General features: G+C 35.9%; 1 protein-coding gene across 1 annotated transcript in view; it reads right to left on the minus strand.

Annotated features, from left to right (window-relative positions):
• Positions 1-22411, minus strand: part of LEMD3 (LEM domain containing 3) — a 38467-nt gene extending 16056 nt beyond the window's left edge. Inside the window, exons 1-6 of the mRNA XM_032220752.1 lie at positions 20814-22411; positions 17447-17475; positions 16409-16472; positions 13065-13132; positions 10119-10198; positions 6414-6562 (exon numbers count right to left, since the gene is read on the minus strand). Coding sequence (XP_032076643.1) covers positions 6414-6562; positions 10119-10198; positions 13065-13132; positions 16409-16472; positions 17447-17475; positions 20814-22323 — 1900 coding nt within the window. The 5' untranslated portion in view covers positions 22324-22411. The remainder of the gene's footprint in view (positions 1-6413; positions 6563-10118; positions 10199-13064; positions 13133-16408; positions 16473-17446; positions 17476-20813) is intronic.
• Positions 22412-22726: the final 315 nt, after the last annotated feature.

Raw genomic sequence — 22726 nt, forward strand, 5'->3', positions numbered from 1 at the left:
TAAGGAAGACTGACTGCTACAAAGAAACTTGTTTTAGCACAATGCTTGCTCTGCTAATGCCCACAATATTACTATAGGGCAGTGAACCTGAAAAGCAGGGATCAGTTTATGGAGAGAGGTTCGTAAGTCTACAAAAACAAAAGATAAAACAATGCTGACTCTTTGCCTAGCTAGCACACATCTCTCTAATAGCAACCCAGGAGCGAAAAGTGATTGACACGAAGAGACTGAAATCAGGGAAGCACTCACCATCATATCAGCAGACACACAGTTTGAACCTGAAGACCCATGCTATGCTGCCTGCAATCACTGCTAGGCAAAGGTGGGGGAGGGACCCTCAACCTCAGAAATCTGCTCTGGTATCACCAAAGTATCTTAACAGAACTAATAGTAGTAGATAATCTTATACTAGCAGTTAACAGCAAGATAATTGGTCTCAAGGACAGCAAAGTGCCTGCACAGTAGTTAAAGTTGTTACTGAGTACAGTATGATCCAAAACCATTAGCCATGATATAAAAGATCACAGAGATTATGGCTGTGTATGATTATCCCTTTTTAAAGTGGAAAGTTTTGGATTCCAGTGCCTTCTCCCTATTTATATCAGGCAGATGTACACCCATGTGAAAAGTGTCATGAATACTATAACAATAAATTCTATCACAGGTTTCTACCTCATAAATTTAATTCACACACAATACAGGAACAAGTCAAGACAGTCCCTCATTGAACTCCCCAGATGATGAATTTATACTATGAGAATGTGGCTCACATAACAAATCAAATGATTGTGATTAAGACATCTGGATGGCCAGATCTTCACTGTGGCACCAACATTAATAATAATAATAACAACAACAACAACAACTCCGCCGTTGCCGGTCCCAAGCCCGGATGAGAAAGGAGGAGGGTTGGGGTCAGGTTGGCAACTGGCCCCATAAAAAAAACCGCCAACCCATACAATATGGTGAAAGAAACGAATAAAAATTTTATACCCCATCGGTCGTCGCACGGGTTAACAAGGGCAGCGGCGGATGTTGGGGTCCCTGGACATCTGTCAACAAGTGGGCTACAAGTGGACCAGCCAACAAAACGACAAAAATATAGTACAGATGAAAACCGTGGCATAATGGCCTGTTACTACAACTCAGAGCCAGAAAAAAGAGGTTATTTAAAGCGAATGTATGAATTATGGAAACAACAATATCCAGATTCAAATGTTAGTGAACAACAACTAGCAGATCAAAGGCGATTTATTATACGGAATAAAGTGTTTAGTGAAGTTGAACTTGAGGAAATTCAGGCAATTTGCCAAAATAAAAAAACAACATCACAAGCGGAAATAACTGATATTCAAGACACAACTAAAGACATTATAGTAGAACTCCCAGAAGAAGCTGTCGGGGAGGAAATAACAACACTACCACTAGAACCAGTTATCACTGAACCAACTGATGAACTAACTCAAAAACAAAAAGAATTGAAGGATAAGATCATCGAGCATTTTCTGCTTAATGAGGAAAGGCAATGTTTATCATCACTAAAAACTGTGCCTAAGAAAATTTTGGCCCCTATCATGAAAATGGTTAATGCAGTGTTTTCAACAATTGAATCGGGATCTTGGAAACGAACCAGTTAATGTACAGCGCAGCTGTAATAGTCACTAATGAACTAGGCATTAAAATCAAAGTACCTACTCACACAATGGAAAAAGCATCAAAGCCAAAGTGGAAAATCCGATTAGAACAAAAAGTCAAAAAATTAAGGGCAGATGCTAGTAACTTGAAGAACATACATGAGCAATGGCTTAAAAACAACAAAATAATAGATCGGCTAATCAGAAGATATAGATTGGATACAAGAAACATCAATGAAGCTGTAGAGATTGTAAAACAGCAGATAAGAGCAACAGCTAGAAAAATTGAAAGATATGAGGCACGAATCATCCAATATAAACAAAATCAACAATTTTGATCAGACCAACGGCGTTTTTATCAAAGTCTTAATGTGAATGGTGACACCAAAAGTGAAAAACCAGAAAAGCAGGCCACAGTTGAATTCTGGAAAGAATTGTGGGAAAATGCAAAGGACTACAATAAGGAAGCAAAGTGAATACATGACTTTGAGAAAAGCATTGGCAACAAACAAATGCAAGTATTAGAAATAACAACTGAGATGGTCAAAAATCGAGTAAAAAAGGTAAAGAATTGGACATCACCTGGAAAGGACCAATTACATGGTTTCTGGCTCAAATATCTGACCAGTTTACATGCAATATTGGCCAGGCAACTGAATGAAATTTTACAAAAGGGCCAAATTGATGAATGGTTGACAACTGGAAAAGCATACTTGATTCAGAAAGATGCAACTAAAGGAACAACACCTGAAAACTACAGACCAATAACATGCTTGCCAACAACCTTCAAATTACTCACAGGCATTATTGCAGATAACATGATGGATTATTTGGAAACAAACAACACCTTGCCAGTAGAGCAAAAAGGCAACAAAAGAAGGAGCAGGGGCACAAAAGATCAGCTCCTAATTGATAAAATGATATTAGAAAATTGTAAGAACAGAAAAACGAATTGGAATATGGTCTGGATTGATTAAAAAAAGGCATTCGACTCATTGCCACATAGTTGGATCATAAAATGCTTAGAAACAACTGACATTAGCAAAAATATTACATCCTTTACTGAAAAGGCAATGAAACAATGGAGAACTGAGTTGGCAGTAGGGAATGAGAACTACGGAATGGTTAATATCAAGCGAGGAATTTTCCAGGGTGATTCACTTTCACTTCTTCTCTTCATCATCGCCATGATCCCACTATCAGTAATCTTTAAAAAAATGAAATTAGGCTATCAAACAGCCAAAGAAGCTGAAAAAAATTCGCATTTATTATATATGGATGATTTGAAACTCTATGGAAAGTCAGAAATAGAAATCCAATCACTGACAAACACAGTCCGAGTATTCAGCACCGATATTTCAATGCAGTTTGGCATGGAAAAATGCGCCACTGTATCCATAAAAAGGGGCAAAATCACTACATGTGAGGGAATTGAAATGCCCAATGGCCAACTAATTAAATGCAGCGGAAATGAAGCCTACAAATACTTAGGCATTCTGCAGTTGGATAACATCAAGCATGGAGAAATAAAAACTATTGTCAGGGGAGAGTACACCAATAGAATTAGGAAAATTTTGAAATCTAAATTGAATGGTGGAAATACAATCAAGGCCATAAATACCTGGGCAATACCAGTTATAAGATACACAGCTGGTATAGTTAACTGGACACAAGCTGATTTGGACATTTTGGATTGAAAAACCAGGAAACTAATGACAATGCACTACAGTTTACATCCACATGGTGATACTGATTATACCTGCCCCGAAAATCAGGTGGCAGAGGATTATTACAAGTGAAGCAAATAGTTGAAGAAGAAAAACATGCACTGGCTGATTATTTAAAAGAAATTCAAGAACATCTATTAATCGAAGTAAAGAACAAAAATCTATTGAAAGTCCAACAGACGAAACAAGAATACAGAAAAGATGTGATAAAATCAAGAATGGAGAGTTGGCAGAACAAAGCATTGCATGGCCAATTTCTGGAAAAAATAAAAGATAAAGTGGACAGTGAACAAACTTGGTTATGGTTAACAGCAGGTACATTAAAGAAAGAAACAGAGTCACTAATCCTGGCTGCCCAAGAACAAGCTATCCGCACAAATGTCATTAAGGCCAAAATCGAAAAATCCTCTGATGATGCCAAATGCAGACTTTGCATAGAAGCTGATGAAACTGTTGATCACATACTCAGCTGCTGTAAAAAAATCGCGCAGACTGATTATAAATTGCGGCACAATTCAGTAGCACAAATGATCCATTGGAATTTGTGCAAAAATTGTAATATTAAGACAGCAACAAACTGGTGGGAACATCAGCCTGAAAAAGTCACCGAAAATCAGATGGTCAAGATCTTGTGGGATTTCCGTATAGAAACGGACAAAATACTGGTGCATAATACACCAGACATCACACTGGTTGAAAAAAATAAGGTCACAATCATAGACATCGCAATACCAGGTGTTAGCAGGGTCGCCGAGAAGGAACATGAAAAAATAGCAAAATACCAGGAATTAAAAATCGAAATTCAACGACTATGGCACAAACCAGCAGTGGTAATTCCAGTGGTAATTGGCACACTGGGTGCTATTCCAAAAGCACTGGAATTACATTTAAAACAGTTAAAAATTGACAAAATCACCATCAGTCAAATGCAGAAAGCCGCACTGCTTGGATCTACACGCATATTACGAAAATATGTTACGACATCCTAGGCCCCTGGGTGGGGCCCGACTAGTAACCAATGCCAAATCCGGCGAAACAACTGGCCACTGTGATACAATTGTATAATAATAATAATAATAATCATAATAATGCAGACTGAGATGCAGTTTTCAGGAACAACTATGGATTGCCCACTTAAGCTGTTCATTCAAAATGATCTGAACTGAAAATGACTAGGCCAAGATCATCCCAGGAGGCACTACAGTTAGCCCAACTATGGAGAAATACTATGCTGGCTATTTCCACCAGTCTATGAAAAGAGAGAACACTTAATTCCACTTTCCTAACACCTGATTCCCCAAAATATTCTCCCCTAGTAAGCTCACCTTCACAAAATTCCAATTTTATATTATGGCAAGTGGTCCCAAAACATTCATTATATTGGTTTTGGATAGTTATGGCTTTTGTTAGTGCTGTAATATAATAATGTCACAGTAGACTTAAAATGGCAAAAGGATCAGATTGATATAATTGATTTGTTATGATAGTCCTTTGCATATACTTGTATATGTTCTGATGCCTGATGTGAAACTTTTAGAGTGCATTTAAAAATGCAATAATACTTGCATTTTGAGTATGGACTCATTGTATGCCATTGTGCTTTATTAAAAGGGTTCATATAAGAAACTAAAAGGGATTGTATTGATTTGGTTGCTAGTGGAAAATAGAGCATAGTTTTATTTGTTTTTATGATGAACTATGAATATACTAATGTTGGCAAAAATATTAGCAGTGGGAGTAGATGGCACTGATTTTTATACTGCTATGCCACTTATAACACTGGCCACCCAGTTAGGCACTACCAGTAAACGACAGTGGCAGCAAACGATTAAAGAAAACCCAAAGCAAAGTGGGAGATACTGATTCACGCTAATTGATGAATGTGAGAGAATTGGCTCTTGGTGGGAGGAATACAAGTTTTTATTCTGTCAGTAAGTAACCCTAATTATTATTATATATATATTTTACCATCATCCCTTTTACCAATTTTTCCAACTGGCAAGGAAGAAATATGATTATTATTTCTACCTATTGATACGGTTGTCAAGTGAAAAGTAAGAAATTAAGAAAGTAAAACTATTGTTAGCAAATATTCAAACTGTTTTCAGTTTTTTTGTTACAATTAAGATGTTCTGATCTAACATTCTTAATAAGTAACTTATGTAACTATGTCCCAAGTTCAAAACAAGTTTTCCACTTCATGCATATTTCATAAGAAAGTATTTTACATACAACAGAACAAATTATAAATACTGTATATATGAAGAATTATATTAGACATTAAATATCATATTTTAAATGTAAAAATATCAAATTTCTTAAGCATTAAGTACAGGTAGTCCTCAATTTGCAACACTTTGTTTAATGACCGTTCAAAGTTACAACAGCACTGAAAAAAGTGACTCATAACTGTTTTTCACACTTATGACCATTGCAGTATCTCATATGATCAAAATTCAGATGCTTGGCAACTCACTCATATGTATGATAATTGCAGTGTCCTGGGGTTATATGATCACCTTTTGCAACCTTCTGACAAGCAAAGTCAATGGGGAAGCCAGATTCACTTAATAAGCATGTTACTAACTTAACAACCACAATGATTCACTTAACAATTGTGATAAGAAAGGCCATAAAATGGGCCAGATTAACTTTACAAGTGTCTCACTTAGCAACAGAAATCTGGGCTCACTTGTCATTAAGTCAAGGACTATCTATATCCGTATCTTTAAATGTACAAAACACACTTAAGATTATACATTTTCACTGTACTAATGCAGGCAGCAATCATTATATGTACTACTTTACAAACTACTAAAAAGATATTTATATGAATTATTTCCTTATAATTCCTTCCTTTTATATTGGCATTTGGATGTAAATTATTACATTATACAATATAATGTTTCAACACAATGCTTATCTACTTTTATAGAGGGTACAGAATCTACTGGGAAAAAAATTGAACTGTCAGTTAGCATCATTATTAAGAAATGTTATGTCACAAAAGTGTAAATTAAAGCTTCAGAATAAAATACTAAATAATACTCACCTATCAGCAGAATGAATGATCTACAGGTTGCAGTAATAAATGCACGACGGAAACGACATGTAAGGGTCATCTGTGGCCTAGTTGATACTAGATACTTTATATCAGTTATATCGGTTATAGACTCTTCATCTGAGCTGTTACCAATATATCTATAAAAGAAAATTTATTCATAGAAGACTTTAATGCAATTGTAGAGACAGAACTTGACTATAAGAGCAGTAAAATAGGTAAAAAAGCTAGAAAAACTCTCCCAAAAACCTTCTTTAAAATGATGGAAGAAATAGGAACTCAAGATGTATGGAGAGAAACACATCCTAAGAAAAATCAATATTCATTCTATTCAAACTGGCATAAATCCTGGTCCAGAATAGATATCGTCTGGATGCCATCATAACTGAAAACATGCGTGCAAGAGATAGAAATAAAACCCAGTCTTTGGGCAGATCACAATCCGATGTATGGAAAGGACAAAAAATAAAATGGAAATTGACGTTAAATCAAGCAATACTGCAAGATAAAAAATTCATACAAAAGATGGAAAAAGAATTGGGTTTTTTTTCGAGGAGAATAAGAAGGAAGGGACCTCCCTGCAAATTGTATGGTATACTGTTAAAGCATATATCCAGGGATTAGCTATAACATATATGGGAAAGAAAAGTAATGATGAAACAAAATAAGAAAATATTAGAAGAACACAAAAGATTAGAATTAGAACTACAAATAGAATCACACAAAAAAGGAATTGAAAAAAATCAAATAATAAAACAAAATGAATCTATTGGAAAAAGAAGAATTGGCACAAAAAATTAAAAGTGCAAAATAATTTTTTTGAAAATGCAAATAAGCCTGGAAGATGGAAAAAAGAGGGGGGGAATTGATACATCAACCTACAGATGAGAAAGCGACTCTTCACTATTAGAATGAGGAGAAAAAAACTATCATAAAAGTGTACTAGAAGTAATTATATGATAAGGAGAAAATTTTGGAAAATAAAATACAACAATATTTGGGACAATCTGAACTACCTAATATACCAGATACAGTTAAAGATATGCTGAATGAAGGGATAACCATGATGGAATTGACAGAAGCAATTAAGAGACAAAAAAACCAATAAAACACCAGGGCCCGATACGGCAGAACAACTAGAAGAAGTATTAAGCCCAGTGATGTTGGAACTTTATAATGAAGTACTAATAGAAGCAAAAATACCAAATTCAAGGATGGAAGCAAATATTACTCTTATACAGAAAGATTATTCAGATTTAACAATGATAAAGAACTACAGACCAATACGTTTACTGAATTCGGACTAGAAAATATATCCTTTGATAATAGCAGAGAGATTTAAAAAGTACTTGAACAAATTTATACAGCTAGATCGTAACGGATTTCTGCCAAAGAGACAGATTAAAAACAATATGAGAATGATTCTAAATTATGAAACACACCCTTGAAAATAAATGATGCTGATGTTTTTAGATGCACAGAAAGCATTTGATAATGTTAACTGGCAATCCATGTTCTTACAACTAAAACATATAGACTTAGAGGAGAGATGTATTAATATGATTAAAGCACTATACTGTAAACAATCAGCCAAGGTAATGGTAAATGGAGACATGGCAGAGAACTTTGATATCAAGAAAGGCATTAGACAGGGATGTCCACTGCTATTTATATTGACTTTGGAAGTGTTAACCGGGATCATTCAGCAAGATGAAGAAATAAAAGGAATGGAAATAAAAAAAGAAATACAAGCTACAGGCATTTGCAGATGAATTGGTCTTTATACTAGAAGACCCCTTAGAAACTGGACCGAAGCTAATTAGAAAAATAGAAGAATAGGGGGAAGTAACAGGACTGAAAATAAACAAGGATAAGACAAAGATTTTAGTTAAGATACACAAAAAAGAGTTGATGGAAAGAATTAATATACAGATAGTTTAAAAAGTGAAGTATTTAGGAATACAACTAACAGCAAAATGTGCAACAATTAAAGAGAATAATTATATGAAACTGATGAGGCAAATTTAACTAGATCTGGAGAAATGGAAAGATGTGCAACTGTCGTTAACAGAATAGCTACTATAAAATGAATATCTTACCATGACCATTATATCTATTCCAAACAATTCCAATAAAACTGGAGATAACATATTTTGAAGAATTAAATAAAATAATATCAAGATACATTTGATTAGAGAAAAAAGCAAGAATAGGCTGGAAAATATTGCAGGACACCAAATAAAGAGGGGGCTTTGGGCTACCAGATGGGGTACTATCAGGCCTCCATACTCACATGGGTGAAAGAATGGATCAGCTTGAGACATACAAGATTATTAACTTTAGAAGGCCATGACCTCCAACTAGGTTGGCACGCTTTCTTGTGATATGGGAAGAATAAGATACATTGTTATTTTCAAAGATACTACATTAGGAATGCACTGTTACTAGTTTGGTGTAAAATAAAAGAACAACACTATTTGAAAATACCAGTCTGGCTTTCCATTATAGAAGCATTGATAAATCCTAATGTTAACATGGAAAAAATTGTTAAGATACAAAGATATTTTGAATGGAAAGGAAGAATTAAAAACTAAGCAGGAACTTAAGAGTAGTTAAGGGATGGGCACTGCATGGTGGCCATTCATGCAAATACAATCTCATTATGAGAAAGATGCTAAAATGTAGTTTTAACAAAGAGTTGACAGAATTAGACCAGATATTAACTGGAACAGATGAAAAACTGATAAGGAAATTATATTGTTATTTATTAAGTATTAAACTTGAAAGTGAGCAGGTAAAGGAGACAATGATTGCTTGGGCTAAAAACTTTGGATATGCAATAGAATTAGATAAATGACATAAACTATGGGATAGAAATATTAAATTGACTATGTCAATATAAAGAAATTTTGTATAAAATGTTTTATAGATGGCATTTTGCACCAGCAAGACTGGCAAAAATGTATAAAGATAGATCCACTAATTGCTGGAAGTGTAATCAATCATCTGGTTTATATTACCATATGTGGTGGACATGCTCAAAAGCTAAAAATTATTGGACAAAAATATATACTTCGTTTAGAAAAAAATGAAAAAGCAGCATATAGGCTTGAAACCAGAGACATTTTTATTGGGCATCCTACCAGAAATATATGATAAAAGGACTATATATCTGGTTTTACATATACTAACTGCAGCCAGAATTGTATTGCATAGCAATGAATAGATTAACACTGTTAAGGATAAAGAAACTAGTTTTTGATATGGGACGTATTTTATCAATGGCTAGACAATAGAAATGGACAATTAGAAAGGTGGAGACATAAAAAGGGGAAAAGTTAAAGTGGAGAGTTGTTAAAGAAGATAATGTTAAGTAATATTGTTATTATATTATATTATCAATATTGTGATGAATACTATATCAAATATGTAGATTATGACTGCTTAAAAATAACTGTACCCAGATCAGAGTTTGATGGAAATTGAATTTTTATATGTTATATAAATAAAATAAATAAAACGGGGGGGAGGGGAGATAATTTAATCTTTTCTCATACTTATGTTTCAGACCATAAACAAGCTTCAAAGTTGTACACTCCCTTCTATGGCTTTTCCTGTTTAACAATCTTATTCTATTATATGAAAGACAATCTATAATTAAACTATTTCTAGAAAAAATGAAATAAAATGACTTACTTTATACCAACATCTTCTCCACTATTTAATAACCATTGCAGGGATTCATTAAATGCATTTTCATATTCTGGACCTAAATTCTAAGAGAAACAAGGAAATCAAGTAAAAATAAAGAAGACCACGAATTCTCCAGTCATTGCTCTACACTAAACATTCAGTAATGAGAGATGTTGCAAATTTCTAAAATAAATAAATTCTGGTATAATGTAACAATGTTATATAAAGCATTCTAATAAAACTATACATAGTTGTATGTACATACATATAAAATTCAACTTTATTTAATGTCACTTTATCATTAACTTCTAGATATTTCATCATAAATATATGAGCAAAACAGTGCACAAATTCTAGATTATTATTTGGACATGGGCTTTATAAGGAGACAACAAAACCTATAAAAAACAGGAAACACTATGTACCCATTCTATCTGATAATTTAGTGAAGAACTAGACTGTAGCTAAACTTGGTGATGATCACTTCTAATTGAATAGTGAGTATGCAATTAGCTGTTTTTCAGACAGGTTTACTTTAATGCTGAAAGGGACCGTTTTCTCTTTCCTTCCCTGTTGCCTAGCTATTAGGCCTTAAAAATTTTGGCACAGCCCTGTCCTTGTCAGAGAGAGACAGGCTGAGCCAAGTGGAAAGTCGAATGGGGAATTAGTCTGGACACAAGAAGGCAAATCTGATTCCCTTTGAATGCCATAGAACCTTATCTAGTCTGACCTAGGTGCAAATCAACAATCTGAGAAGACCAATTCAGCTTCCTGTATTCAATGAAAGACAGTAGGCAGAAATGTTTCCAAAACATTTAAAACAGTTGCTTTGTCCTTAAAATAGGTCTTTGTACTCAAAGTAGGGTGTTCTGTGAAACTTAGCACTCAAAATACCGTAAAACATTTTGTATTTCTCTTTCCCTAATTTCACCTGGAGAATAAAATTTTTATATATAAAAATTTATATATAAAAATGATATATATACATACACATACATATATATATACATACATACACACACACACACACAACTATATATAATTAAATAAAATAAGGACCTTACCCTGAATAATCCACCCCACCCATTTCAGTGGAAAGGAGGACTATTTTAGAACCTTTCAGCCAAAGAATTTTGGTTAATTGGGTCCTAGATAATAACCGTTTCTATTGTGGCCCCAGCCTCTGGAATAGTCTTCCATCAGAGGTGAGATCCACCCCCACACTCCTGGCCTTCTGGAAGAGGCTAAGTTGATTCTCTTGTTTTGCCTGGGGCAGGGGTGGGTTTCAAAACTTTTTACTACCTATTCTGTGGGAGTGGTCTATTTTGTGGGTGTGGCTTGGTGGTCATGTGACAGGGTGGACATGGCCACTTTGACGTCACTCACCAAGAGATGTCATGGATTGAGTAAAATGTGGTGAAGCTCACTTAACGCTCTTGCTTAGCAACCAAAATTTTGGGCTCAATTGTAGTCATAAGTCAAGGACTATCTCTGCCTTCCTCAGCATGGCAGTCTTGCCCTAGTAAATTCCTTTTCCTTTCTGGCAATTTTCCTCTCTGTTAGAGGCACCAAAATAATTCAGACAATGTAAGATTTCCTGCTGCAGTAGGGGATTGGACTAGAAGTCTGAGTAGCCTTCTAGCCCTATATTGCTGTGCTGTTTTTCTTTCCTTCCTTCCTTTCTTCTTTCTTCCTTCCCTCTGTGGGAAGGAAAGCAGAGGAAACAGCTGACGGTTATCTGCAGTTCGGCGGTTCAAATCTCACTGGCTCAGGGTTGACTCAGCCTTCCATCCTTCCGAGGTGGGTAAAATGAGGATCCGGATTGTTGTTGGGGGCGATATGCTGACTCTGTAAACCGCTTAGAGAGGGCTGAAAGCCCTATGAAGCGGTATATAAGTCTAACTGCTATTGCTAACTGCTATTGCTAACCCCGTCCCCAAATAACTGCTGAATGTTACTTTACGAACCTCTTTCTGAGCAGCTTTTCAATTTAAAACAGGACTCCAAAGTTTGCAGCTTTAAGACTTGTGGACTTTAACTCCCAGAATTCCACAGCCAGGCATGGTCAGTTCCGATTTAAAGCGATAGCATTTGTTTTTCTCATTTGTTGAATCTCCCAGCTGAAAAGTGAGTTTTCTTCTTTTGTTCTTTTTCTTTCTCTTTCTTTCTCCCTTCCCTTTCTTCTTCCCTCCCTCCCTCTCTTTCTCTCTCTCTTACTTTTTAAAGCTTTCCCCCCCCCCCCGCTTGTCTGAACCAGCAGGGGGGGAAAACTTTTTAAAAAGCTTCTGATGAAGCTTCTGATGGGACAACAGGTTTGGGGGTGTGGCCAAGCCACCATTATTACTACCGGTCCTATCCAGTATGTCAGATTTTCACTACCTCTTCTGGCGTACTGGACCATACAGGGAGGAACACACCTCTGGCCTGGTGCCCCAATAGGAGCCTGCTATACCAAGGGAGGCTAATGGAGTAGAGAATATTCTCATTCCCCAGGTTGTCCATCATCGTAGCTCTTAACTTTTAATATTTTATTCTAATTTTGTTTTTAGCACCATTTTTTTTTACTATATTGTAAGCTATCTAGAATCAATGTAATAGTGAGATGGGAGGCATAGAAATGTATTTAATAATGTTTTCATCCTTTAAAATGAGGCATGCTTGCACATACTTACTATATAGAGCTACAGATCAAAAGTGTTGCAGAATTTAGAAGGCATATTAATTTATCATCATACCAAAGGTTATAATGAATAAAATGATCAAACAAGAACATACAATTTTAAAGCCTATACATTTAATATTTCTTGTGCTTAAATATTAATACTTAAAAATTCAAAATGACTTATTACAAGCAAATACATTCATGCAATATACTATCACTATTTTTAATTACAGTTTAAAAATAAAATTTAAAGAGTGGAAAATATGTTTTAAAATTAATTTGCTTACTTTTAAATAAGTAGCTGCTTCTTGAATGGAAAGCCCCTTCTTTACAGAATTTCCACATTCATGATCACCTGGGAAAAATAAATTTTCATTTACTGTATTTATATATATATAATACACACCTTTATATTACATGTAGGAACAAAATCTATGCTATAAAAATGAAAAATGGTGTTCCATCTAATACAGTAGTTTTCCACCCTCTATTTTTATATATTCCTAAACCACTTTTGGAGGGCAGGGCAACTTATCAGAGAAAATTTAGGATACGTGTTGGAATTGATGAGAGTAATTGAGAAAATCATACTGCATATTATCTGTTTATAAATTCTATCTACAGTGCAGAAAATCTGAATGTAGTTCTGTAGTATGGTATTGTTCACAATCTGTTTGAATATTAATATAGGCATGCTAATCTGGTTACACAAAAATAAAGGAAAACTTAATTCTTGTCAAAATATTGAAGAGACGTATTCCATATTTGAGTAATAAAACATGTTGTCAAGCTCCCAGCAATCATTCAAGATCAAAGAAACAAAGGCTGTCCAAATTTTAATAAGGTAAATCTTTAGGCTATTCAGGGATAAATATAAAAACTTGAAAGTTGCAAGAAGGATTTCCTCCCCTCTGACAAGATGTACATACAAGATGTACAGTAGTGAGTTATTTAAGGTCAAATTTCAAATTTCTGAAATTATCTGAAATGCTTCTTTCCAGGTTTGTTTCCATTTAAGTTGTCCCAAAGGTGCTTTTTCAAAACAGATTATTGAAAATCTCCAGACATTCCACTTGGGCTATGTTGCATTTATGAGATAACTGCAACCGACCTGTGTCTGCTATCTCACTTGTTTATGTATACTCTTTCATTCTTGTACCAACTTTCCACAATCTCTCACTCAAAAGCAGATAACTATAATCATTTTTTATATACAGGTTAGTCAATTGCTATGATATAAAATAACTTTCAATTAATTAAAAAAACAAAGTAACACAAACATTTTTTTAAAAATGGGATTCATGTCTGTAGAACCAGCAGTATCAACAAAAAAATAAAATACTGAAAAGTACTTTTCTTTAAAAAGAACTAAATAATAAACTAAATAATATATTAAGTAGATCATAATAAACTAAATAATATTTCATACACAAGATGAATTTCTCTTATTGTCAGTGGTATTAGTCTTTAAAAGGAATGATAATTGGTTGTAATAAAGACAGTGCTTTACTAAAGATTGAGCTTTCTATACTTGTCTCCACCCAACACATACACTTTAATTCAATCCTTATTTTATTTAAATTTTGATTACATTTTCATAATATAATTAACAAAAATGTGTCTTGTATTACATCAAAAATTTAGTAAGAAATTTGACTTTTCAAGATTGAAGATAGTGTCACAAAAATGGAGCTGGAGACCATTGCAAAGAATAAATTGCTGGGAAACCGATGTGTTCTTTGAACCTCTGCAGACAAAGAGAGGACGGGAACTCACCATGAGTGCTCCTCCTCATGAGGAGACAATGAGACAATGGTTTTAGAGCACTGGGAGAGGATGGAATAGTCATCTTACTCAAATCACAACTAATGACTTTAAAATGACATTGAGTTAATATATTTTCTTTTCTAATAACATTCGGATATTACTTAGTATTACTTTTCAGCTATTAGAAAACTTTAGATTGACAAGTCTAACCACCAAGTAAGTCTGCCTTCAATCCTGTATGAAAATGTTAACTACATAGTAAGAACTTAAAAAATGTGACAAGCAAAAAGTAAATTAAGGTTGAAGTTAGAAAGTTATAAACGGATTAATGGCCCAGATAAATTTGAAATTAAGATTTTGGAATTAATTATAAAGAATCCTTCCCATGGGAAAGTCAACTTGTTTTGAATTTATTCTAAGACATAAAATAAACAATTTTTAAAAATGGACAATCAAAAAAATATTCTAATTGAAGGAGAAAAATTGTCAGCCTCTGCTTTGCTGCTGCTTCGGCTGCCATTGAAACAGGGAGGGGGGTATGGTATTTGGGAGGGGAATCATTATGTGCTGGAGGAATATTCTAGAAGCTGTTCTGACCATCTCATTGCGCATGTGGGGGAAGGGAGTTTCCCGCCAAGGTTAACTGTCCAGCATTCCACCCTGATGATGTTTTTTGAAGATATCTCCCACCTGACAGTTGGGTGAATTATAATTGGACTATGGACTGGGGTGCCAAGGGGAGGGGATTGACCTATACGATATTCATTGCTTTCACGCCCAATTAACCAGACACAGCTTAGCTTTGCTACTATTCATTTGTAAAAAGTAAAAGTACACTTAATTTCAAACAAATGGAGTTGAGTAGTTTCTTTCCTGATTATTAAATGAAGCAGCACCTGACAAAAATGCATAATCTAATTAAAAGCGACAGAATGATACAAAATATGATAACAATGGAAATATTGAAATATACTTTTGAAGAAATAGAATTAGAAGTTAATATCAATAATGTCAATAGTAATGTTTGCTTCTCTGGATAGACTGGGTCCAAAAAGTCTTAGAAAAAAAGGAACAAGTTTGTCAACAGTGGATCTACAAATGACAAGCTACAAGAATAATAAGGAAAAATATGTTTAATTGGATATACAAAAGAAGCTGGTTGATGCTTTAAAAATCAAAAGGGAATTACGAATACATCTGGATAATATTTATATTTGGTTTATGAAAGGTTTGTTAAATCTTGAATTAATCTTTTGAGAAGGGGTAAAAAAGAAATCAAGTTATATATTACTTGAATGGACTAAACCAATGGTGTCAAACTCGTGGCCCGCATGCATCACACGCTGGCCACGCTCACCCCGGTTTAGTGAAGGAGGGGGGAGTTGCAATACGTCACATGATGATGTGTCGGTGCAAGTTTGACACTCTTGGACTAAACATTAAGATTGTTAGAAATAAAAGAAAATAATAAAAAGTTGGCTTATTTGATCAAGATTAAAATAGATATATTATTTCTGGCAACCCTTAATGTACTTATGCTGACCCCAGGGCTGAAATGTGATGGTAGATAGGATGAAGAGATCATTGATTGTAAATTAAGAGTTGAAAAATTATTAAAAGTGTTTATACTTTTTTCTATTCTTTTCCTTTGATTTTTAACTTTCTACTTCTTGTATTTTTTTTACAAGATACTTTTACAAGATACTTCTTGTAAATTACTATTGCAATTATCTTTAGTAAAATTATTTTAAAAAGGTAAGAAATCCATATTGTTTAGTCTCATATTTTGTTCCTGAAAGAATCAAAATACCCTTTTACATTTGAATTTTTTAAATTAAACTATGTATTAATTTTAAAGACTTACCTGCCATTTGTGCCAACTTTTCATGAAGTCTATATAAACAGTTCATGAGAATTGGTTGGTCTACCTAGAGAATTAAAAAATGAATTAACCTATTTTGTTCTGAAAGTGTTGGTTTTTTTAAAAAAAATGCCTGAAATAATTCATAATATATGATTATTTAAATCCAACAATTTCAACTAGGATTTTAATAGTATGTGATGAGTTAGCTGTTCACCCAGGCCTTTAGTGATGGGAGCGTGAGAATTCTCGCTACATCACACTTGCCATCTTTTATTTTTACTGATTTTCTTAGCTGTGAGACACACAGAATGAAAGTTAAATAAATACATATTCTTCATGTGTTCTACGGTGCAGCAGAGTACCGTAAAGAGATATACCCTTAACTTTCTGAAATACAGAATTTTGATAAATTCCAGACAAACTGATTAAGTAATGTTCTAAAATGTGCATTTCAAAGTATATGCATGCCCAAAATTTGTGCATAAAATATTACTAAGTTGTAGAATGTACATAACCAAATTCTTATGAGATATATATAAACTTCTATAGTCACTAATATTGTCAAAAAATATAAATCCAGGGGTGGGATTCTACCGTTTCAGGTGAACCAGTAGCTGTTACTATCAGCTGGCAACAAACCGGTTCGCTCCGATTTTGAAGTGCCCCCCCCCCCGCTTGCCCCTCTGCTGTATTTCCTTGTCCTATATTTCCTTTTCCGAAGCCCAACTGATCAGCACGGTAGTGGATTGCTGCACCTCAGCTGTTTTCCTTGCCAACAGTAATGTGGAAGGTGAGTTTCCTGCAAACTGTGCACATGTGCAAAAGCAAAGCATGCGCATGTATGCCAAGCGCACACTCAGTGAACCAATTGTTAAACCAGTAGGATCCCACCCCTGTATAAATCCCTTATAACTGATATATCAAACAACCAAGCAAAATTTGTAGGATAAATTTACTTTATAATTTTAAAGCCAATAATCTATGTAATTTAAATAAAAGTTGTGATAAATCTTATCAATGTTATTAATTCATACTTACATTGGGTTCTCCAATGGTTGGATTATTATCTATAAATGAAAAGAAAAATTAACTAAATATGCCAATTATTGTAATTATATTACAGAAATATTCAGCGATCTCCTTAATGCAGCATCATATTTTGCAATAGAAATGACAGAATTCAAAACAGGTTGATGTGTCAATGATATCCAGCATACATAGTATATCTTGGTAACTTCTTCCATTATGTACTCCTTATTTAAATAGCAAAATATGTATTGCCAGTAAATAAAAGTTCAAAATGTTTAAAAGCATGCAAAATATAACCAATGTATAGTTGCACACATGTAATTCTCAAGGACAATGCAAATTCTCACTCTTGATGTCTAATTAAAATAGCAATTAAAGATCATATTTGATTATTCTAATGTAGATAAATTTAGAAAGTGAACATAAAATGCAATTACATGATATTATAACAAGTTAATTCAGGAAAGGCTTCTTCTGTTCAGCTTTGTATGCAAGTTGTCTATTTGGCAAAACCATAATGAGTACAATTTGAACTCAAACTATTAACATACGTTTAAAATCAACTTAAAGACAAGCTTGACTGCTGGTGATTTCATAAACACACCCATTCTATTTTCTTTGCAAAACTGCTATTGCCTTCTTCCAGGATATTTTTGTTTTTTCAGTCTAGCCTACAGTTAAACATCTTATTTAGTAATAATTTATTATACACTTTTACCAAGACTCAGCACAAATCAAAAAGGGAACACAATAATTATTTTTCCAATTAAATTATTTATATCAGCTAATCAATAAAATATTTTCAACAAACGAACCTCAGCACATGTTTAAAAATGTCCTACATCATACAAAATATTTATCTGAACACTATTAATTGTCATGATAAAACAATGAAATAACCAAGCTTCACACTAACCTACTAGCCAAATAAATAGTATTTAAAGCACCTATAAAGGTGCGGTTGAGTTGTTGCTCCCAAATGCAGTCAATAAATGAAGACTACTTATATGTCAATATACCACTGCTATATGAGTTACAGTGGTTATCATTTGACTTCAGGATGCTGGTTATAATGTATAAAGCTTTACATGCCATAGGGCCTAGCTACTGAATAACTTACTATGGCTCATAGCACTACCCACCCATCCTATATACGATTGGCTAGTTTTGGGTCCCATCACTGACAAAATGTCACCTATTGGGATCCAGGAAAACGGCCTTCCCTGATGGTTCACCTGCTCCTTAAAATAGCATCTCTCTGGAGATTAGCATACTGCTCACATTACCTAACTGCAACTGTCCCTTTAAAAAAATCCTGACTTTTCCCCTAGGCCTTGGGGATGCTGGGATGGACCACTCTGGTATTTGTGCGTGTGTGTGTGTGTGTGTGTGTGTGTGTGTTGTTCAGTTGGTTATTCTTTCATTATCAGCTGATTTTTAATCAAGATCTCAATTAAAACAAACTGGACAATCCAGGAGTTCTGGAGACAAATTGAGGACACTTTCCAATATCAACTGGAGGCAATAAGAGAGCACCAAGATAAAATAATCCATCATGGCTGATGGAACAGTGTTACAATCTCACTGTATGAGTGAGACTGAAATTTTTTATCATGAATCAGAACAATCAAAAGTATAAAAAATAATTGAAATAGCAACCAAATCCTTGTGGAATACCTTGTGGAATTACAAGGTGAAATTCTTAGGATTTAATCCTCCACCTAGTACTGCAAAAAATAAAAATGGGAAGACAAAGACAAACTAATCAAGCCAATTGTTTCTAAAGACATTAATATCTGATGCTTGTGAAACAAATCTAAAAGGATTAGGGCAATTAAGGTATCTAGTCTCAGCCACCAGAACTTCATTAAGAACTTGAAATACTGCTTTCAGCTAAATGACTTGGTTCAACCCATGACTAATATGACAGGAGAAGGCTGCTAGAAGATAAATAACAAATCAATTGTGAAGGGCAACTAAGAGCTCTGGATAAAATAGGGGAAGAGCAGAGTAAGTTAAAGAGTCATCCACAAACATTTCTTTCAATAAATCATGAAAAAGAACAATATTAAAACAATCAGGGAAAAAGCCAGTGGACAAAGTGGACATTCACCAGACAGGAAGGTAATAACAGCATGAGATAAGAGAAAGGAAAGGGGGGAAAGGAGGTGGGGATCTCTCATTTTGAAACAGAAATAAGTTCAAATGCAGACAGAAGAAAAGAAGCACAACAGACAAAAGCCAATGAAGGAAAGTAATAAATATCCATTGCTACATTAAACATTTTTTTCATGTCTCAACTGCAACAGTTGAACTAGACAGAGATTCAAATGCAATTCTAAAATCCCATTTATTAAGCCAAATACTTCGGACAGGCAATTCTAGATTAAGAGAAGATACATGTAATAATTTAAAGTGAGTGCTTATAGCAATACATAATCCAAATATAATTTCATCTCTTTAAATAATTATGCACCTGAAGACTCAAACAGCAAATTAAAAATGGCGGTTTCACTTTTAAGTCACTTTTCCACTATGCTAATCATAAATTTAAAAATGAAGCAAGGCATTTTCCTTATCAGGAAGTAACATTTAAAAATTTGAAATAATAAAGCAAAGCACATGAGGAAAAACCAAAGGCAAACTAATATTTTCAAAACCAAGAATTAGACCATTAATATACTCAATAATAAGAATTCACTTAAGAATACTACTTTGTCTTGAGTGGGAAAAGAAAAACACTGTATAAAGTTCCTTTTCTGCTCAGATATACTGAAGTCAACTGTGCTTTATTTGAAACACATATAAGTACTGCTTTAAGTTAACTAGTTCATCGTGAACTTCCATTGTTAAAACCCTTCAAATAAAATCAAATATGTCACTAGTGATCAAAATTAAAGTGCAAATGCACTTCAAAGGATATAGTTGTCAGAGGAATATGTTTTAGCCTCTAGATCATTGAATACATTACAAAGTGCTACATAAGGAGTACAAGGAGTTTGTGTATTTTGATTATACAACTGCAATGTAAACATGCATACTATATAATTCTTGCCTACATTTATAAATTAAAGTATTTCATGTGCAAATCTTATGAACAAAAGCTTTCTAAATGACATTAACCAATATATTTTGAGTGTCAAAAAGTCACTCTCTTTGGATCAATTATTTGATCCAAGCAGACCATCAACACACTCTCTCTCTCTCTCTCTCTCATGTATGTATGTATGTATGTATACCCTTTTTAAAAGTCAACATCAGCATAACAAAATATATAACTTGGATACAAATAGAATTCCCAATTAATGTTTGGCACATGTTACTCAAATGGCAGGTGACATCGCAAGGAACTATTGTTCTCCATCCTAATACTTACTCTCAATTCTCATATTCTCAGCTATTCCAGAACCTCTCATTCTCAGGTAAGTGAATCCCAACACCAGAAAGAACAAACATGCAGCAGTTAAGAGGAACATCGACAAATAATGAGCACTGAAATTTCCTGTGGTGGATATTTCTTCTCTCTTAAACTGCTGCAACAGATCCTCTTCAGGTTCCGAAAGCTTTGGATTGTAAGAATTTTTCAAATAGGTATGATTGGAACCTGTGTGATTGGAGTGATTGATTCTAGTGGATGATGAGCTGATAGCACCTGAAACTAGGCTGCTAGCACTATAAATGCTTGGTTCAGTATTGTAGCCCCCGATTGCATCGGGGAGAATATGATTGTTGGCCCGTTTCCTACTACTGCTTAAGGGATCAGTTATTTTGCTATGATCCGTGTCAGGTAGCAGTGGCGGCAGTAACAGCGGATTGCCTTTCTTGGAAGAACTGCCGCTGTATCGGGGGCTGCGCGGACTCGAGTCCAGATAATCGCCATCTCCTCTGGCTGATAGGATTTCTTCTTCTTCCTCTTCGTCGTCCTCTCGCCTGTCCGCTCTTTCGGCGGTTTTACTCCCGCCGGCGGCCCTGACGTTCCCCGCAAAGCCACCGCCGACCGCAGAGCCTTGCCCTTGACCTGCCTCCAGCAAGCCGTCGCCGGCCGCAACACCTCTGCGAGCGGAAAAGGGGCTGAGCGATTTACAGAGGTTCTTCCTGCAGACAGAGTGACGAGTGAAGGGCTCCTCCTTCGGCCCCTGCTGTGTGGCCGCCACCTCGTCCTCTTCCTCCGAGTCCGAGTACTGGTCCCTCATATTTGCGCCGCCGGTGAGCAGCCTATTCCCGTTCACTGCTCGGCTCTTGTGTCGCTCCCGCCTCCGCTCGGCCTCCTCTTTCTGGGCGTCTTCCTCGTCCCCGGTCGCTCTCCCGCCCTCCATCTGCTCCGGAGTCCCCGCCGTGACCGTCGCCCGTCTAGCCGTCGCTCCCCACCAGGCATTGGGCTTCCTGCGAGCCGGCGACTCCGCCAAGGCACTGTGGTTGAGGCAGGAGGCGGCGGCGGAGGCGCCCGCAGGCCTCGGGTCCCGACGAGAGGTCGAACCCCGTTCCCTCCGGCTGGCAGCGGCGCCAGGCTGGCCCCTGGGACTGGCCTCCACATCCGATTCGTCGGAACTGAAGCCCAGCAGGACTTTGCCACCGCCTCCGCCGAAGGGAGTTATGCGGGCCCGGATGCCACCCCCGCCAATCACTCCGGACAAAGGCGAGAGGTCGGGACTGCCCAAGCGAACCCTCAAGCCGCCGCCTGCCCCTGGGGTATTGTTGCTACTGTTCCGGGTCTTGGCGACAACGCCGTGGGCCCCAGACGTCCGCTCTTCTTCCCGCAGTTTCTTCAGCTTCTTTACGTAGACTGGCCTGGTGCTTTCCGTCACGGGCCCCGGCGAGAAACCGAGTCGCTTCAGTTCAGAGAAAAGCTCCTCATCGGTGAGCTGCGCGGCAGTGGCCGCCGCCATTTTGCTCCTCCAGCACCCGCCGTGGCCACTTCCTACCCACGCGCCGCGCTCCTGTAGCCCCGCCCAGGGGATACAGTCTTAATGGTTCCCCGACTAGAATTCTGGCTCCGCTACTGCAGTTGGCAGTTGCCGCCATGTTAGGGGGCTGTAAATGCATAAGAAGAATGTGTACTAGAAAGGTGGATTGCCCATCTCACAGGATTCAAAGCTTTCTCCTCCCCCCAGTATAGTTATTGTGATTTTTAAATGCATCATAACGGCCATCATGGATAGATATAATGATAGGATGCTTCGCTTCTTGAATTTTTGATTGACATTCAAATTGCCAACAGCGGACATTCAATTAGTTTTAACTGCAGAGAGAGGAGTGGGGACTTCGTCACAGTAGAAAACATTGCTTTGA

This window comes from Thamnophis elegans, chromosome 7, assembly GCF_009769535.1.
Source record: "Thamnophis elegans isolate rThaEle1 chromosome 7, rThaEle1.pri, whole genome shotgun sequence".
NCBI classification, from domain to species: domain Eukaryota; kingdom Metazoa; phylum Chordata; class Lepidosauria; order Squamata; family Colubridae; genus Thamnophis; species Thamnophis elegans.